Source organism: Jaculus jaculus, chromosome 9 (genome assembly GCF_020740685.1).
Source record: "Jaculus jaculus isolate mJacJac1 chromosome 9, mJacJac1.mat.Y.cur, whole genome shotgun sequence".
NCBI classification, from domain to species: Eukaryota; Metazoa; Chordata; class Mammalia; order Rodentia; family Dipodidae; genus Jaculus; species Jaculus jaculus.
The window spans coordinates 78335900-78353231 of NC_059110.1; the positions used below are offsets into that span (position 1 = coordinate 78335900).

At 47.9% G+C, this 17332-nt stretch overlaps 1 protein-coding gene across 1 annotated transcript in view; it reads left to right on the forward strand.

Moving 5' to 3' along the window:
- The window catches only part of Spns3 (sphingolipid transporter 3 (putative)), a 133581-nt gene that overhangs the window by 59745 nt on the left and 56504 nt on the right, over positions 1-17332 (forward strand). Inside the window, exons 2-6 of the mRNA XM_045159530.1 lie at positions 9459-9595; positions 10018-10259; positions 10890-10956; positions 12206-12351; positions 13089-13241. Coding sequence (XP_045015465.1) covers positions 9459-9595; positions 10018-10259; positions 10890-10956; positions 12206-12351; positions 13089-13241 — 745 coding nt within the window. The remainder of the gene's footprint in view (positions 1-9458; positions 9596-10017; positions 10260-10889; positions 10957-12205; positions 12352-13088; positions 13242-17332) is intronic.

The following is a 17332-nucleotide window of genomic DNA, read 5'->3' on the forward strand; positions in this document are numbered from 1 at the left end:
GAGAATAGGTGCATCAGGGCCCCCAACCACTGCAAATGAACTCCAGACACATGTGCCACTTTGTGCATCTGGCTTACACGGGTTCTGGGGAATCAAATCTGGGTCCTTTGGCTTTGTAGACAAATGCCTTAACCACTAAGCTGTCTCTCCAGCCCTGATGTGTGCTTTTCTCTCACAAAGCTGGGATGTATCAGGAGACAGACAGACAGATCCCCTGATCCCTAGGTGGGCTTAGAATGGCTCTGGACCCCAAAGAACCTAAAGTCTAGTAACAGGGAGTAGCCATTTACCCCATTCCAGGGTGGCAGTGTTCTGGGTCATGACTCATAGGCTGAGCTTCCTCCATGGGTGCCCGGATGGTGACATTCACACACATGCATTGACACACAGGCACATAGTCACAGCACAGAACACCCTTCACCCACCACTAGCACACCTGTGGCTCCTTTGCAGCCACCTCCTCCTCCTAATGGCCCACCATTACACTGCTCTCAAACTAGGTACCAGGACCCCTAGGGACGCATGAAGACTCCCTAGGCACTGCCTGAATGGTCACAAGATCTGCTCCCAGCTTGTGTGTCCCTTTCCTAACATGATCAGCCTGAAAACAAGCCTGTATCTGGCCCGTGGGTTCTCTTTGTCACCTCTCCCATATAATTGCCTGACCACTGTCTGAAGCAGAAGGAGGCATCTCAGCCAGATGCTCTGGTTGGCAGTGTACAAACGTGAGTTACCAAGTGGAAGCACTTGCTGTAGCTTCTGCAGGGAGGTCCAGGGCACCAACAGCTAGCCAGCCATAGAAACACTCTGGGGACCTTCCCAGCAGGCCTCATGGCCCTGGCGAAGAGCCCAGTCTTATCTAGCCAGCTGCTGTGATCTGCTGTTTATCTATGAATTTGAATTCAGAAGTGAGATAGTCTCAGGGATGGGTGTCAACACATTGCTTTCAATTTGAGAAAAATTAAGCCCACAGTTTTTTCTTCACTATCAGTCTTGATTTGTTGTGTTGGTTTGGCAAAGCAGGGCTGGCTTTACCACTTGGAATATACAGAGGGCCATTCCCATAAACTGAATGAACTCAACTTGCCCCTCCAAGAGCTTGATGAAAATAAAGCTTATAAAAATATAGTCTTCTCTTAGTAACCACAGTAGGTTCCAGGACTCCCGGGCATACAAAATCCGCAGATGCTCAAGGCCCTTATATAAATAAAATGGCATTGTATTTGGAGATACCCTAAGAACACACACTTATCTCTTTAAGTCATTTCTAGGTTTTTTGTAATACCTAATGCAATGTAGATCTATGTAAATAATTGTTGTAGTACTTTATTTAGGGAATAATGACAAGGAAAAATGTCTTCACATACTTAGTGTGGATGCAATTTCTTTTGAATAGTTTCAACCTCAACCTGTTTTTGGTAGAACCCAGGAATGTGTGTCCTGGGGTCCCAGAGGGAAGTTCATATACAGAATGCTGGAAACACATACTTCACTACTACTTCAATTTATTTATTTTTAATTTTTATTTATTTATTTGAGAAAGAGAGAGAATGAGGGAGACCGAGAAAGAGAAGAGAGAGAAAAATGGGTGCACCAGGACCTCCAGCCACTACAAACTCCAGACATAAGTAGCACCTTGTGCAACCAGCTTATGTGGGTCCTGGGGAATTGAACCTGGGTCCTTTGGCTTTAAAGGCAAGTGCCTTAACCACTAAGCCATCTCTCTAGCTCCACTACTTCAAGTGAGGTAGGATCTCACTCTAGCCCAGGCTAACCTGGAACTTACTCTGTAGCCCTAGGCTGGCCTTGAACTCACCGTTATACTCTTAACATCAGCCTTCCAAGTGCTGGGATTAAAGGTGTGTGCCACCATGCTGAGGGGGAAAAAATAACTTTTTGAGACAGGGTCTCATATATAGCCCAGGCTGGCCTTGAACTTGGTATAATAGCTAAGGATAACTTTGAACTCCTGATCCTCTTGCATCTATCTGCTGAGTGCTGAGATTGCAGGAATGATCCATCATGTTTGACTAGTAGTAAGTAGTTGTAAAATTTCTTAAATTTTTTTTTTGTTTGTTTTTCAAAGTAGGGTCTCACTCTAGTCCAGGATGACCTGGAATTCACTATGGAGTCTCAGGGTGGCCTTGAACTCATGGCAATCCTCCTACCTCAGCCTCCCAAGTGCTGGGATTAAAGGCGTGTGCCACCATGCCTGGCTTTAAATATTTTTATTTATTTACTTGAGAGAGAGAGAAATAAAGAGAAAGGCAGAAAGGGGAAGGATGGAGAGGGAGGAAGGGAGAGAGAGAATGGGTGTGTCAGGGCATCTAGCCAGTGCAAATGAACTCCAGATGCATGTGCCACCTTGTGCATCTGGCTTACATGGGTCCTGGGAAATCATTTGCAAAGCCAAAGGACCCAGGTTTGATTCCCATGACTCATGTAAGCCAGATGTACAAGGTGGTGCATGTATCTGGAGTTCACCTGCAGCAGCTGGAGGCCCTGGCACACCTATTCTCTCTTTTTCTCTCTCTCATTCTCTGTTTCTCTCTCTTTGCCTCTCCCTCAAATAAATAAATAAAAATAAAATATTAAAAAAGACTACTCATAATGCAGGAGTTTGGGATTCAGGAGGGGTCTTCAAACTTATGAATCCCAAGTTTGGGTTCTATCCTACCTTTAACAAAGAATTGATAATGACAGATTCCACAAGGATAAATTATGAATTATTAAGTTTACTTAGGGAGAAGTCAGAAATTGTGAGGTTTACTTAAGGGAGATTGGGATCTATGAAATCTAGAGCAGAATCATAAACACATGGGAAATGTGGAAACGTTGCATAGTTTTTAAGGTTCATTTAAGAGAAATTGAGGTTTTTGGGGAAAAACTGGAGTAGTGCTGCAAGCATGTGAAGGGGAGTTAAAGTGAAGTTTTCAAGGCAAGGCTGAGGTGGAACTTGGGCATGGTGGGATATGTCTTTAATACCAGCACTTTGGAGGCAGAGATAGGATCACGATGGAGCTCCATATGTTGGAATTTCCATCATAGATGTTCTTCCCTCAGGCTTGGGGTAAGGTCTTATAGAACATGGAAACTTACAGGACAGCACTTTGGTGGGGCTATGTCGGGATTACCTCCAAGGATGCTCTTCCCTCAGTCTCCATGTGAGGGTTTACTCTACAGAGATTGGAGACTCCAAGGAAGCCTTCTCCTGGAGATCTAAGTTGGGATTACCAGCAGAGCTGTTCTTCCCTCAGGCTCAGGGTAAGGTCTTACTGTCAGAGCATGGAGACTCCAGACAGCACTTCAGAGGGCTCATAATTTCAAGATTAACTCCATGGATGCTCTTCCCTTAGCCTTGTGGTGGGTGCTTTACTTACAGAGCATGGAGACTGATGAAGTCCTTCATGGAGCTCCCTATGTTGGGATTACCCTGTGGATGCTCTTCCCTCAGTCTCTGGGAGAGGGTTTACTTAAAGATTCTGGAGAACTCAAAGAAGCTGCTTCAATGGAGCTCTCTAATTTAGGATTATCCTCCAAGTCTCAGGTGTGGGCTTACTCTACTGAGATTGGAGACCCCAGAGAAGCCTCTTGTTGGAGCTCCCTATGCCAGGATGAACACACTGATGCTATGATGTTCAGTCCAGGGTGAGGTTGTACTTACAGAGCATGGAGACTCCAGAGCAGCACTTTAGCAGAGCCCACTATATCAGGATTACCCCTGAAGATGTTCTTCCCTCAGGCTTGGGGTGAGGGCTTACTTGGAGATCATGGAGACCCAAAGAAGCCACTTCAATGGAGCTCATTTGTCCTTGATCTCTTATCATCCATATTGTTTACCTCTCCTTACATCAGGAGACCTGAAGTGTCCTTGTATTAGGCTGGTGTAAGGGGACCCTGAGGTATCAGGTGGGGTCTGATGACCCTTCCCACATCCTCTCAAGTGAATTGTACCAGCTATATTTGATACAGCTAGCAATAGTTGTTCACTGCTATGTAGCAGCTCCTTTGGCCTCATTAGCTTTCCTTAATCAATGGAGCTCTTTCTGTCAGAATTTCCTCCCTAGATGCTCAGAATGAAGTTGTCTTTAACTTTTTTTTTTTTTTGAGGTGCCAGGGATGTAACTCATGTTCTGACACATGCTTCAAAAAGTACTATATGTTATGTTAAGCCACTCCTTAAGCCCCCATTTAAAAAATTTTTAAAACCTTTTTATTTTTATTTATTTATTTATTTTTGGTTTTTTGAGGTAGGCTGACCTGGAATTCACTATGTAGTTTCAGGGTGGCCTCAAACTCATGGTGCTCTTCCTACCTCTGCCACCTAGTGCTGGGATTAAAAGTGTGTGACACCATGCCTGGCTTAACTTTCTATTTTATTTATTTTATTTTTGTTTATTTATTTAATTTATTTATTTGAGAGCGACAGACAGAGAAAGAGGCAGAGAGAGAGAGAGAGAGAGGGAGAATGGGTGCACCAGGGCCTCTAGCCACTGCAAACAAACTTCAGATGAGTTCACCCCTTTGTGCATCTGGCTTACGTGGGTCCTGGGGAATCAAGCTTTGGGCTGGGGTCCTTAGGCTTCACAGACAAGCGCTTAACTGTTAAGCCATCTCTCCAGCCCTTAACTTTTTATTTTTGAGACAGGCTCTTGCTATAAGACACAGGCTGATCTTGAACTCTGAATCCTCCTGCCTTAGCCTCCTAAGTGCTGGGACTACAGGCTACTGCTGGGCTGTTTGTAACTTTTAGTAAAGAAACTATATATAATTAGATGTGGTAGCACATGCCTATAATCCCAGCACTTGTTAGGTAGCAGTAGGAGAATCTAGATTTCAAGGTCATCCTCAATTACATAGGTTTGGGCTACATAAGAACCTGTTTCTAAAAATAAAAAAAAAAAAGAAAGAAAAAAAGAAAAAGAAAATCAGCAAGATTCCATTTGTTTTTCATTAGATGAACATAAACAAAATGACAGCGCATATCAGGTGTCATTGAGGGTGCTGGCGTATACTTGTGTGTGACAGTAAATTGATACAGCCTTTTTGGAACCCTTTTTTGGCAGTAGCTATTAAAATTTTAAATGCTATTGACACCAAAGATCACTCTCTGTGGAGTATTAGGTTGAGTCATATTAAATTGCTGGTTTTGTAGGTCAAAAGTGACCTAATTTCCACAAGTGCATATGGCTAGAGTACTGGAGCAGGTCATGGAATGTGGGAGGGGCTGGGGCCCGAGTTGGGAGGAATCTGCGCATTCAGTGCGCCCAGGTGGTTGTAGTCACGTGTGCTCGGCCAGTGGAACCCAGGTGTTGGGCAGGACCTTCCAAAGCCTTAGAGCTTGGTGGGATTCCTTGTCTACCTGCCAGCTCTTCCAGTTTGGCGGCAGGGACTCACCATCCAACAAGGGAGGAGGGGATTTTATTTAAAGCACAGAAGTAGTGCCTGTGTTTATCCAAGTGGCATATAGCCAGGAAAAACCATGACTACTGCCTTGTCCTCGCAGAATACTGAACAATATTACTAAGGACCTTTGTTTTCTAACTTTTTTTTTTTTTTTTTTTTTTTTGAGGTAGGGTCTCACTCTAGCTCAGGCTGACCTGAAATTCACTGTGTAGTCTCAGGGTGGCCTTGAACTCATGGTGATACTCCTATTTCTGCCTCCCAAGTGCTGGGATTAAAGGTATGTGCCACCATGCCCGGCTGTTATCTAACTTTTCATTGGCAGTCTCTCTCCAGACATATAGACAATAAATCATGATCATAATTCCCTCCCACCACTCTCCCTTTTCCTCTTTCTAATTTCCTTCTTTCTGACGAGTCTTTTTTTTTTTTTTTTTTGAGGTAGGGTCTACTCTCTAGCTCAGGCTGACCTGGAATTCACTATGTAGTCTCAGGGTGGCCTCACACTCATGGTGATCCTCCTACCTCTGCTAACTCCTAAATTTTGGGATTAAAGGCATGCGCCACTATGCCCAACTGGTCTTATTTTATTTTGATGTCCCCAACTCCCCCTCCCCAGGCAAGGTCTCACTCTAGCTCAGGCTGACCTGGAATTCACTATGTAGCCTCAGGGTGGCCTTGAACTCTTGGTGATCTTCCTACCTCTGCCTCCTGAGTGCTGGGATTAAAGGCGTGCGCCACTATGCCTGGCTGATGTCATTTTTTTAAAACTTTTTTTTATTGGTGTTTTCCATACATATAGACACTACAGCATTATCATAATCCCCTCTCCTCACCATCTTCTCTTTCCCCCCTTCACTGAATCCCTTCTTTCCAACTAGTGTCTCTTCCATTTGATGTCATCATTTTTCCTCCTATTATGCAGGTCTTGTGTAGGTAGTGTCAGCTACTGTGAGGTCATGAATACCTCTACCACTTTGTGCCTGGAAGACAGTGCTGCAAAGCACTCCTCCCCTTCCTTTGACTCTTACATCCCCCCCTTTCTGTCTTATTTTTTTCAAGGTAGGGTCTTGCTATAGCCCAGGCTGACTTGGAATTCACTCTATTCTCACAGGAGATCCTTCTACCTTGGCCTCCCAAGTGCTGGGAGTAAAGTGTGCCACCATGTCTGGCAATCTTACATTACAGCAAAGAGCTTTATTTTGGGCTTAAGCCTGGGCTCCAAACTTCACCAATGCAGTGGGTCTGTCCAAGAGCCCCAAATGGCCATTGGGAGAGGCTTTTATTGGGGTTCAAACAGGGAAAAAGGGAATTTCCAGAAAGACAGTTACATGATTGGTTGACATTTAGAAACAGCATACAAGTTACAAACTGATTGCTTAATGTTCAGACTTATCTATGACCACAGGAATGTATAACACCTACTTGGTCCTTTCTGATTGGCCCGTTACAGGGGAGGATGCAGGTTCCGGGCAGTCTGTGGTTTTTCTAGTAACTGTTAAACCCTTATCAGGAAACAGAAAATTAGGCCCACTAATGACTCGGAAGCCTGTCATGGCGTTACTCTGGTATGGTCCTTCATTCCTCCCTCTTCTTGCAACTTAAGAGGGCCCAATCTTGGATCCTCATTAGGGGATGGGCTCTAAGGGGTGGTATTGTGTCCTGAGTACCAAGAGCTGTACTGTGTTAATCCTTTCCTTAACAAAGGAGATCAATTTATTGATGATGCAGGGCCCAAAGGTCAATAATAAGAATAAGACAGGGGTCCGGCTAAAGCTGAAAGTAGGGTTGTTAACCAAGGGGACCAATTAGACAAGTTTTCATACCAGGCTGACTGGCCTTTATTCCTGTTTTCTTTCTTTGATTCTTTTCCTTAGTATAGCCATTGAATCTCAATGACCCCTGAATGGTTGACAAAAAAACAACCTCCCCCCCACCCCAGGGCTGTGCATAGACCCTCCCTGCTGCATGAAAAGGAGGTCTAACCCACACCTGTTTTGGAGGGTTACTTCTGCAAGGGCGTTGAGGGACTCCTCTAGTTTGCTGATGGACTGCTCAGTGTCTTTGAGATGTGTATTAATAGAGGCTCTCGGTGCTTTGTAGTTTTTATCCTGTAGAATGAGAGCTGAGGTCTCTACCCCTGTAGCACCCACCATTCCTAATCCTATCAGGGATGAAATGAGAATAGCAGTTGCCCATATTGCCCTTTTTGCCTTATGTGTAGGGAGAGAGTGAGTTCCATTTGTGGTTCTGTATGATAAGTCATACGAGGGAACAATTGTACCAGAATACAGTAACTAGGATGGGTGTTAAGAACGGTTCCATGAATGCAAGGGGTTAGTCCCGTGGTGCCAGTGCACCATCCCGAGGAGGCTGCATGATAGGTTTCATTTTTTATCTGTAGGGTCTGGTTACAAACATTTGGGGGTGGGGGTGGAGATTGGGATGGAGGGTATCCAGTTATGGGCATTATTGGTGTGGGTAAATTAGGGGGCCTAGTGGTCTTTAGGGGTGAGTGCTAGGACTAAAGGTGTGTGACACCCTGCCTGGCTGGCTCAATAAGGGTTTCTGTATAAAAGTGCAACTGAGGTCTGGAGAGATGGCTTAGCAGTTAAGACACTTGCCTGCAAAGCCTAAGGATCCAGGTTTGATTCTCTAGTACCCACGTAAGCCAGATGCACTTGATGGCACATGTATCACCTGCAGTGGCTAGAGGCCCTAGTTTGCCCATTCCCTCTCTCTCCCTGCCCCTCTTTAATAAATAATTTAAAATGAAAATAAAATATTTATTTTATTATTTTTATTTATTTATTTGCAAGCAGAGAGTGAGGGAGGGAGGAGACCGACACAGAGAATGGGCATGCCAGGGCCTGTAGCCACTGAAAATGAACTCCAGACACATGTGCCCCTTGTGCATCTGGCTTATGTGGGTTCTAAGGAATTGATCCTGGATCCTTTGGCTTTGCAGACAAATGTCTTAACCACTGAGAAGTCTCTTCATCCCACAATATTTTTTAAAAGTGGAATAGACACAGTGGTTGATGTGGGAATGTTATCGGTGTGGGCACATTAGCTGTCCTCCAGTCTCCTGCGTAGTTGCTGCTCATTTTAAGTTCCTCCTCTGCTGGTTCAAGCCAGCTCCAGGCTGACCTCTCTTTCCTCTTGCCAGCAGCAGGTGTCTGAGTCATAAATCAGATCAGTCCATGCACCCAGGCTCACAGACATCACATAACATCATATATTCTTGCAAAATCAGGAGGCTGAACCTACTGGGCTGGTTAGCTCAGCCCACATCCAGAACCTTCAAAAAACCCCATTCTGGGTCTCTAGGTGGGCTTTAAACTGTTCTTGCCTTCTCATGGGAAGAAGCTCTCTCTCTCTCTCTTTTCAAGGTAGGGTCTCACTCTAGCCCAGGCTGACCTGGAATTCACTATGTAGTCTCAGGCTGGCCTTGAACTTGCAGTGATCCTCCTACCTGTACCTCTCCAGTGCTGGGATTAAAGGTGTGTGCCACTATGCCTGACCTTTTTTTTTTTTTTTTTTTTTTTTGAGGTAGGATCTCACTCTAGCCCAGGCTGACCTGTAACTCACTCTGTGTAGTTCCAGGCTGGCCTCAAACTCACAGCAGTCTCCTACCTCTCTGTCTCCCAAGCTTCCTTCTCTTAAACTCTGCATATAATCTAATTTAAATTTACAACAAGCAAACCAGGAGGCTAAGATCCACTCCATGTTGAGGAGGGAGGTGGGCTACACATGTCCTTCTCATGATCCGGTTATGCTGTCTAGAGAGGGGTGTGAGCTTCCCCAGGCCGAGGTGATTCTCAGAGAAACTGCACAGCAAGCCTGTGGCAGAGCTGGGATTTGGTCCAGGCTGTGGGGTTCTGTGTTGGCCCAGGACTGTGAGATTCACCTTATCTTTTCCTCCTCATGCCTTGGGCCCACTGCCAAAATGCCAGCTTCTGGCATCTGAGCTAGGCCCTTTTCCTGGGCCAGCAGAACTGTCTGCTCACCCATCATCTTGGAGGATCCAGGCTGCCCTTGTGTGTTTCTTCCAGTTTTCATCTGCTGCCTGCTGGTGTCAGCACCTGTATTTGGCTACCTGGGTGACCGCCACAGCCGCAAGGCCATTCTGAGCTTGGGGATCTTCCTCTGGTCAGGGGCTAACCTCTCCAGCTCCTTCATCTCCTGCCAGGTAGGGCCCACACTCCTGCCCAGTCCGGAGACAACCGTCCTCATCTGTTTTGACTCTGCTCCAGCCCCTTCCGAGCAACCTCCAGCTTAGGCCAGTCAAGATTGCGCCATCAGGCATGGGGGAGGAGTAGAACACAGCTCCTGGGTCCAAGTGGGGAGCCGGTTAGGCTTTTTAAGTAGGAGGCTTCCTTACCCTGCCTTTATTTCATTTCCACTTCCTCTAGCTCTCATAGGGGGTAGGGTGGGGGTCAAGTTGGGGAACTGTCCTGGTTAGCTAAGAGACCTCAGGTGCAAGGCAGGCCGTGTCTGAAGGCACCAGCAGAGGGCACCCGTGTGATTGCCTCACCTGGTGTGAAAGGTAAAGGTAAAGGTACAGCTGCAGACCCAGCCCCCCACTTCCTTCCCAGGGGCCTTTGTCATGAGGTTCCTGTAGTCCCTTTGACACATCCTTGGGTATCTAGCCCCGTGGACAATTTCTGGAACCTACAGTGGTCTTGTGCCTGGCTTTCTCAGTATTCCTGGCTCTTCTTCCTGTCCCGGGGAGTCGTAGGCTCTGGTGTGGCCAGCTACTCCACCATTGCACTCACTGTTCTGAGCGATCTCTTTGTGAGGGACCAGAGGAGCCGAGTGGTGGCTGTCTTCTACACCTGCATTCCGGTTGGAAGGTTGGTATCAGAATCGCGACAGGGGCTGTGCTGGGGTTACAAGAGGTCAAGTCAGGAGGGCTGTCATCTGAGTGCCATCACTGCTTCTCCTCCCCCAGCACTGAACCTCTCTGAGCCTCAGTTTCTTCATTGTAATTGGGGACAGTGCCTCCACTTGGTGGGGTTCTGGGAAGGATCAGAGATGACAGCAATGACTAATGCTCTCCTGGAGGGGCTGAGGAGAAGCAGTGTGGAGGACTCGGGAGGGCAGCCCTCCCTGGGAGACCAGCGAGGAAGTGCGCCAGGGCCCCGCCCTGCAGGGAGGATGGAATGGGATTTGCAGTCAGGCCCCTGAGCTCTGACCCCCATTTCCTGAACCTGCCTGACTGTAGCAGAGCTGAGCTTTGGGCACAGGGGTGGGGTTGGCAGTGGGTCTGCATACCTTATATGGAGTGAGTAGCACTGGGGGCTGGGTTAGAAGACAGAGGTCAGGAAGGACGTGGCCAAGGGCAGTGCACACCTGGGCTTCCCATGGCTCCCTTTCCCCGGGAGAGAGCTCTGAACCTCAGGGAGCTGGCTCCCTGGGCAGGGGGCTCCCAGCCTTGGGCTCTGCCTTCCACCCCTCACTGCCCATCTCTCTCTCTGTTATAGTGGTCTGGGCTACATGCTGGGGTCGGTTGTGGCAGACCTGACTGGGAACTGGCGTTGGGCCCTCAGGGTGAGTCCGGCTTCCTTTTCTTCCCTCTGCTTCCCCCCCTGGGCCGGCAGGGACTTTCCAGCCTCCCGTGGCCTTAGCCATTTGGCACAATACCTGGTGCCATGGGGGATGCTGGACATCAGCAACTTTGAGCATTTAAGTCCTTATGGGGAACATGGGCTGCGGAAGTTGTGACCTTAGGGTCAAATCCCAGTTGCTCAGTTGTGTGCTTTCAAGCAAGTTCCCTGCTTCTTTGGAGCCTCAGTTTGTCTCTGTAAAGTAAAAGCTACCCTACAGAATGAAGACTGGAAAGTTCCTAGTCCAGGCCAGGCACATAGACTGGCGGCTGGAGTTATGCAGCAATGGACTCAGGACCCGGGGGACCAGACCTGGGTGGCCCCATTAAGCTACAGCCATCATTAGAACAGAGATAGGGAGCCACTCAGCAGAGGAAGGACCCATGTGGAGGGGAGGTCTGGGGCTTGGCCCTGTCTGCAGATCTCTGATAAGCCAGCATGGAGAGCAGAGGCTGGACCCTGGGGTGTGGTAGGCTGGAAGGAAGCTAGCCTGACTTGCTCTGAATGCAAACCTTCCCATGTTTCAAGCTGGTTTGAAGTTGCCCCAATGCAGATAGTGAGATTCCCCATCCTTGAGGGCATGGGCAGGGGTGCCAAGAGAGAATAACAGGGCAGGACCAGCATGGCAGATGAAACATGGACCAGGAAAAGGGCCAGTTCTAGGGGCAGTGAGTACTCAGTCGCTTGAGCTCCCATTTTCTGTTTTAAATTTTATTTTATTTTTTAATATTTATTTATTTACTTATGAGTGCAAGACAGAGACAGAGAATGGACATACCAAAGCCTCTAGCCACTGCAAATAAACTGCAGACACATGCACCATCTTGTGCATCTGGCTTTATGTGGGCACTGGGAAATTGAACCCTGATCGTTAGGCTTTACAGGCAGGCGTTTTAACCGCTGAGCCATCTCTCCAGCCCTGATCTCCCATTTTCAGTTACCTTAGGCTTCCCATTAGAGGAGTGTCTGTACTGGACAGGTTGACATTAATTAGGTCCCAAGGGGACTACACTCAATAGAGAAACTCTACCCTCTGTACAGGGGTGAGGGCCAGTACTCTGGCCAGCTCTGTGTGTAACCAACGCCTAGGACCCAGAGCCAGACCAGAGTTCAGGTCCTGTGGCTCATCACTCCCAGTCTCCCAGACTGCCATAGCACTTGGTCCTGAGTTTTCTGGGTCACCCTGTCCCCAGATCATGCCCTGCCTGGAGGCCGTGGCCTTGATCCTGCTCATCCTACTGGTCCCAGACCCACCCCGAGGAGCTGCTGAGAAGGGAGAAGTGGCTGTAGGTGCCCATCTGAGCAGCTGGTGGGAGGATGTCAGATATCTGGGGAAGAAGTGAGTACCCCTGCTCCAGCTACCAGTCTATAAATCCCCGACTCCCCTCTGTCTACCTCCATGGAGCCCTCCCTGGCCGTCTGTGTTCATGATCCTCTTCCTCCTTTGACCTCCTCCCTTGTCTGTTACTTGAGCCTCGGCCTTCATGCTCTCACAATGTGGCAGATGCGTGGCTAGGAGCCAGGCAGGTGGCATGAGCTCTAACTTTGCTTCTGAGCCAGGGGATCTGAGCGTCTCTGTCTTCATTCATGCGGTAGGCATATTTCTCAAGGTCACTTGCTTCCCTGGGATGCTGGGAGGATGTTGGGAGTTCGTGGCTCACCTCTACAAGCCATATGGGGAGCAATATCATCTTCTGCCTCAGGTCCTCGGGGGCAGGCAGAACTAGCCACCCACAGGCTGCCTGCATCACTGCAGTATAGAGGATGGCAGCACCCAGCTCTTGGGGGGCATGGTTGCAGAGCCATGAGACCCATTGAGGGGACACCATGGGAGCTGAGGCAGCAAGGCTAGCTTCCTGGATACCGTGGTGTTGGCTGGGTCCTCTCAGGATGGGGCTGCGTAGTCCTGTGGAGGAGGGAGGAAAACACGGTGGAGTGGGGGGTTGGAGGGTCACAGAAGGAGTCTCAGAACATCCCGGAGGCTGGAGCCTGCATACCCAGATCAATGGGGGCAGTGGTCGGGTCCCTTTAATCTTGGCTTTCTTCCCGTCTGAGCTAGTATAATGTCTCTTGCAGCTGGAGTTTTGTGTGGTTGACCCTTGGAATCACAGCCATAGCATTCGTGACTGGAGCCCTGGGCTTCTGGGCACCCAAGTTTCTGTTCGAAGCCCATGTTGTCCATGGGCTGCAGCTGCCCTGCTTCCAAGAGCCGTGCAGCAGCCAGGACAGGTAAGGGGGAGCCGGGGGCACATGCCTAACACATGGACTTTTGCTGGGGCAGTTTCCAGGAAGCTGAGATGCCAGGCCCAGTTTTCCCATGTGCATGGAGCTCTGTGAAGAGGACTGAGTTGAGGACCTAGTGGCAGGCAGAGGCTGAGGTTCCATCTCTGGCTGAGCCTGCCACCTTATATGGCCTTATGTGTAGCTCCCTTGGTCTCTATGGGCCCATCTTCCCACCACTCTAGGGGCTGCTGTGGGGATCTAGATGGCACCAGAGGGGGAAAGGGTGAGGCTTATGTGGGGCTTAGAATCTTAGACAACTACCCTTTGTCTTTCAGAGGGTTGCTGTTGTCTTCTGTGAGGTCATGTCATACAAATTGTAAACTGAGGCAGCAGAAGACCACTTTGTGTGTCTCCCTAACGGTTCATTCTTTCTCTGAGGCATCAGCAGTTAGATACTGATGTAGGAGGAGTTGCACTCTGCCCAGGGGGAAGTCTACACCCTGCCTGGCTAGGTCTGGGTCTTTCAGGGTTCCTCTCTGTCAGCACCACATCCTGCCCCATTCTCTAAGGGCTCCAGTGACCTGATGGGAGCCAAAGACATCTCAGGACCTTCCTCCCCTGTCTTCCCTCCTCCTTAAACCTGTCCTTCCATCCTTGCTCCCTCTTCCTCTCCCTTTGTGCTCTCCCTTTCCTTGGTCCCTTTTCCTTTAATCTTACCTTGCTTGTTCTTTGTGCTTTGTGCCCTTCCCAGGAGCCCCATTGCCTTCCCTAGGGGCTTGGTGATACTTGATTCTCTTGGCCTCCCCAATCTCCTTACTTGCCTCTTCTATACCCCTCATGCCCAAAGTGGGCTTGGGTTTCCAGAGTGTCCATGGCGTCTCACTTGTCTACTTCTGCCCTCTTCTTTCTGTAGCTCCCTCCTTCCCCTCATTCTCTCCCTTCTTCTTCTTCTCTCTTCTTCTCTTCCTCCTTCTTACTCCTTTCTTTCTTTTCTACCTCCTCCCCCTTCCCTTCTTCTCCTTCTTCTCCTCTTCCTCCTCCTCCTCCTCCTCTTTTTCTTCTTCCCCTCCTCTCCTCCTTCTTGGCTTTTTTTTTCCAGGTAGGGTCTCACTCTAGCGCAGGCTGATCTGGAATTCACTATGTAGTCTCAGGGTGGCCTCAAACTCATGGCGATCCTCCTACCTCTGCCTCCAGAGTGCTGGGATTAAAGCTGTGTGCCACCACACCTGGCCTAAGAAAAAAATTGTTTAAGTTGAATAAATATGGATGAGAAAAGAGCAGAGAGTCTTTAATCTCAGCATTCAGGAAGTAGGAGGATCACTGTGTGATCTTATCTTGAAAAACAAAAAAAAAAGTTTAAAAAAATATATATTTACTTGCAAGGAAAGAGAGAGAGACAGAGAGAGAGAGAATGAGTATGCTAGGGCCTTGAGCCACTGCAAACAAACTCCAGATACATGTGCCACTTTTTGCATCTGGCTTTCATGGGTACTGAGGAATTGAGCCTGGGTCCTTAGGCTTTGCAGGCAAGCATCTAAATCACTAAGCAATCTCTCCAGCCCTGTTTATTTATTTATTTATTTGGTTTTTCAAGTTTTTCAAGGTAGACTCTCACTCTAGCCCAGATTGACCTGGAATTCACTATGTAATCTTAGGGTGGCCTTGAACTCATGGGATCCTTGTACCTCTGCCTCCTGTGTGCTGGGATTAAAGACCCACCACCACACCTGGCTATTTATTTGTTTTGAGGCAGTGACCCACTTAAGCCCAGGCTGATCTGGAACCTACTCTGTAGCCCAAGGTGGCTTCAAACTCAAAGCAATCCTCCTACCTTATGCTTCCTGTTTGAATAGTCAACCCTAAGTCTTACAAAGGTCTTGAGAACCCACCACAGCAGGCCAAGAGTGGGACTCAGAGTGGAATTCTGAGGTGAATAATGCTCATTAGGGATCTGGGGTCACTTGTCTTGGCTGAACCCTCTGCTGGAGCTTTGCTCGGCTTGGAATGCTGGGAAGGTTTGCAAGGACTGTTATATTGTCAAGGGAAATGCATGCTTTTGCCTGTGAAAGAGGGCTGACAAGCCATAGCTCTGTCCTTGAGGGTCTGGGTGACCAGGCAAGTTCCTGGCTTCTCTGGGCTCCGCAGCCCTCCTGCACAAAGGTAGATAGGCCCATAGTCCCCAGCCTGTGGGGTGGTTTTTCAGGGCCCTCAGTTCATCAGTAGCCAGTCTTACACAGTCAGGCTTACATCCTGGTGGGAACTGTGGTCTCTCCACACAATTCTGCAGTATGCGGGTCTGGCCAGAGGAAGAGAGGCATGTGGGGGGCCAGTAGGACTCCAGAAACTGTAGGCCAAGACAGTGAGCTTGCCAGAAGGCATAGGGCTGACCAAAGAAATCTGACATTTGGGTCAAGGGAGCAAGAGAGCTGAGAGGGGACCCTACATAGGCCAGTACAGCTGGTCCCAAAGGGCCACTGTGCTGGCCAGAGGCCTTGCACAGATAAAGGGAGCCGCTGAAGGGCTGGAGGAACCTAATTAGGCTTGGCTGTCAGAGTTCATACTAGTCACAGATTCAGCTGGTCTTTGAGCTTCTTTTATTTTTATATTTTATTTATTTATTTATGAGAGAGAGAGGAAAAAAAAGAGAAAGGGAGAGAGAGAGAGAGAGAGAAAGAAAGAGAGTAAGGGCGGGGGGGGGTGGGAGAATGGGCACACCAGGGCCTCTAGCCACTACAAATAAATTCCAGATGCATGTGCCACCTTGTGCATCTGGCTTTACGTGTGTACTGGGGAATCAAACCTGGATCCTAAGGCTTTACAGGTAAATGCCTTAACCGCTGAGCCACCTCTTCCTCTTTGAGCTTCTTTAAAAGAGGTTTGAGGGCTGGAGCAATGGCTTAGTGGTTAAGGCGCTTGCCTACAAAGCTTAAGGACTGGGATTTGGTTCCCCAGAGCCCCCATAAGCAGATGCTCATGGTAGTGCATGTGTTTGGAGTTTGTTTGCAGTGGCTAGAAGACCTAGTATGCCCATGCTCTCTTTCTTTCTAATAAATAAATAAAAATGTAAAAAAATTAAATGAGGTTTGAATGGAATAAGAGGTTTACAATAGTGAAAGTGCTGGGATTAAAGGCATGTGCCACCATGCCCAACTGATTTTTTAGTAAAGATTTTTTTCATAATATTTTATTATTATTATTATTAATTATTATTATTATTTTTGAGGCAGGGTCTTGTTTAGCCCAGGCTGACCTGGAATTCACTATGCAGTCTCAGGCTGGCCTAGAACTCAGTGATCCTCCTACCTCTGCCTTCTGAGTGCTGGGATTAAAGGTGTGCACCACCACACCTGGATATTTTTATTATTTATTTATTTATTTATTGGTTTTTGGAAGTAGGGTTTTACTCTAGTCCAGGCTGACCTGGAATTCTGTCTCTCTCTCTTTTATTTTTATTTTTTAATTTATTTGAGAGAGAGAGAATGGGTACTCCAGGGCCTCCAGATGCTGCAAACGAACTCCAGAGGTATGTGTCATCTTGTGCATCTGACTTATGTGGGTCCTGGGGAATTGAACATGGGTCCGTTGGTTTTGCAGACAAGCACCTCAATGGCTAAGCCATCCCTGCAGCCTTGACATGGAATTATGCATGTAGTCTCAGAGTGGCATCGAACTCATGGTGATCCTCCTACCTCTGCCTCCTGAGTGCTGGGATTAAAGACATGTGCCACCATGCCCAGCTATTATTATTTTAAAAAGTATTTCTATTTATTTATTTGAGTGAGAATGTGAGAGAGAAAGAGGCAGATAGAGATAAAGAGAATGGGTGTTCCAGGGCCTCCAGCCACTGCAAATGAACCCCAGACACATGTGCCACCTTATGCATGTCGCTTATGTGGGTCCTGGGAAATAGAACCTGGGTCTTTTGGCTTTGCAGGCAAGTGCCTTAACTGAAAAGCCATCTCTCCAGCCCTATTATTACTAATAAATTATTATTATTATTTTTTGAGATAGGGTCTCACTCTAGCCCAGGCTGGCCTGGAATTCACTCTAGACTCAGGGTGACCTCGAACTCATGGTGATCATTCTACTTATACCTT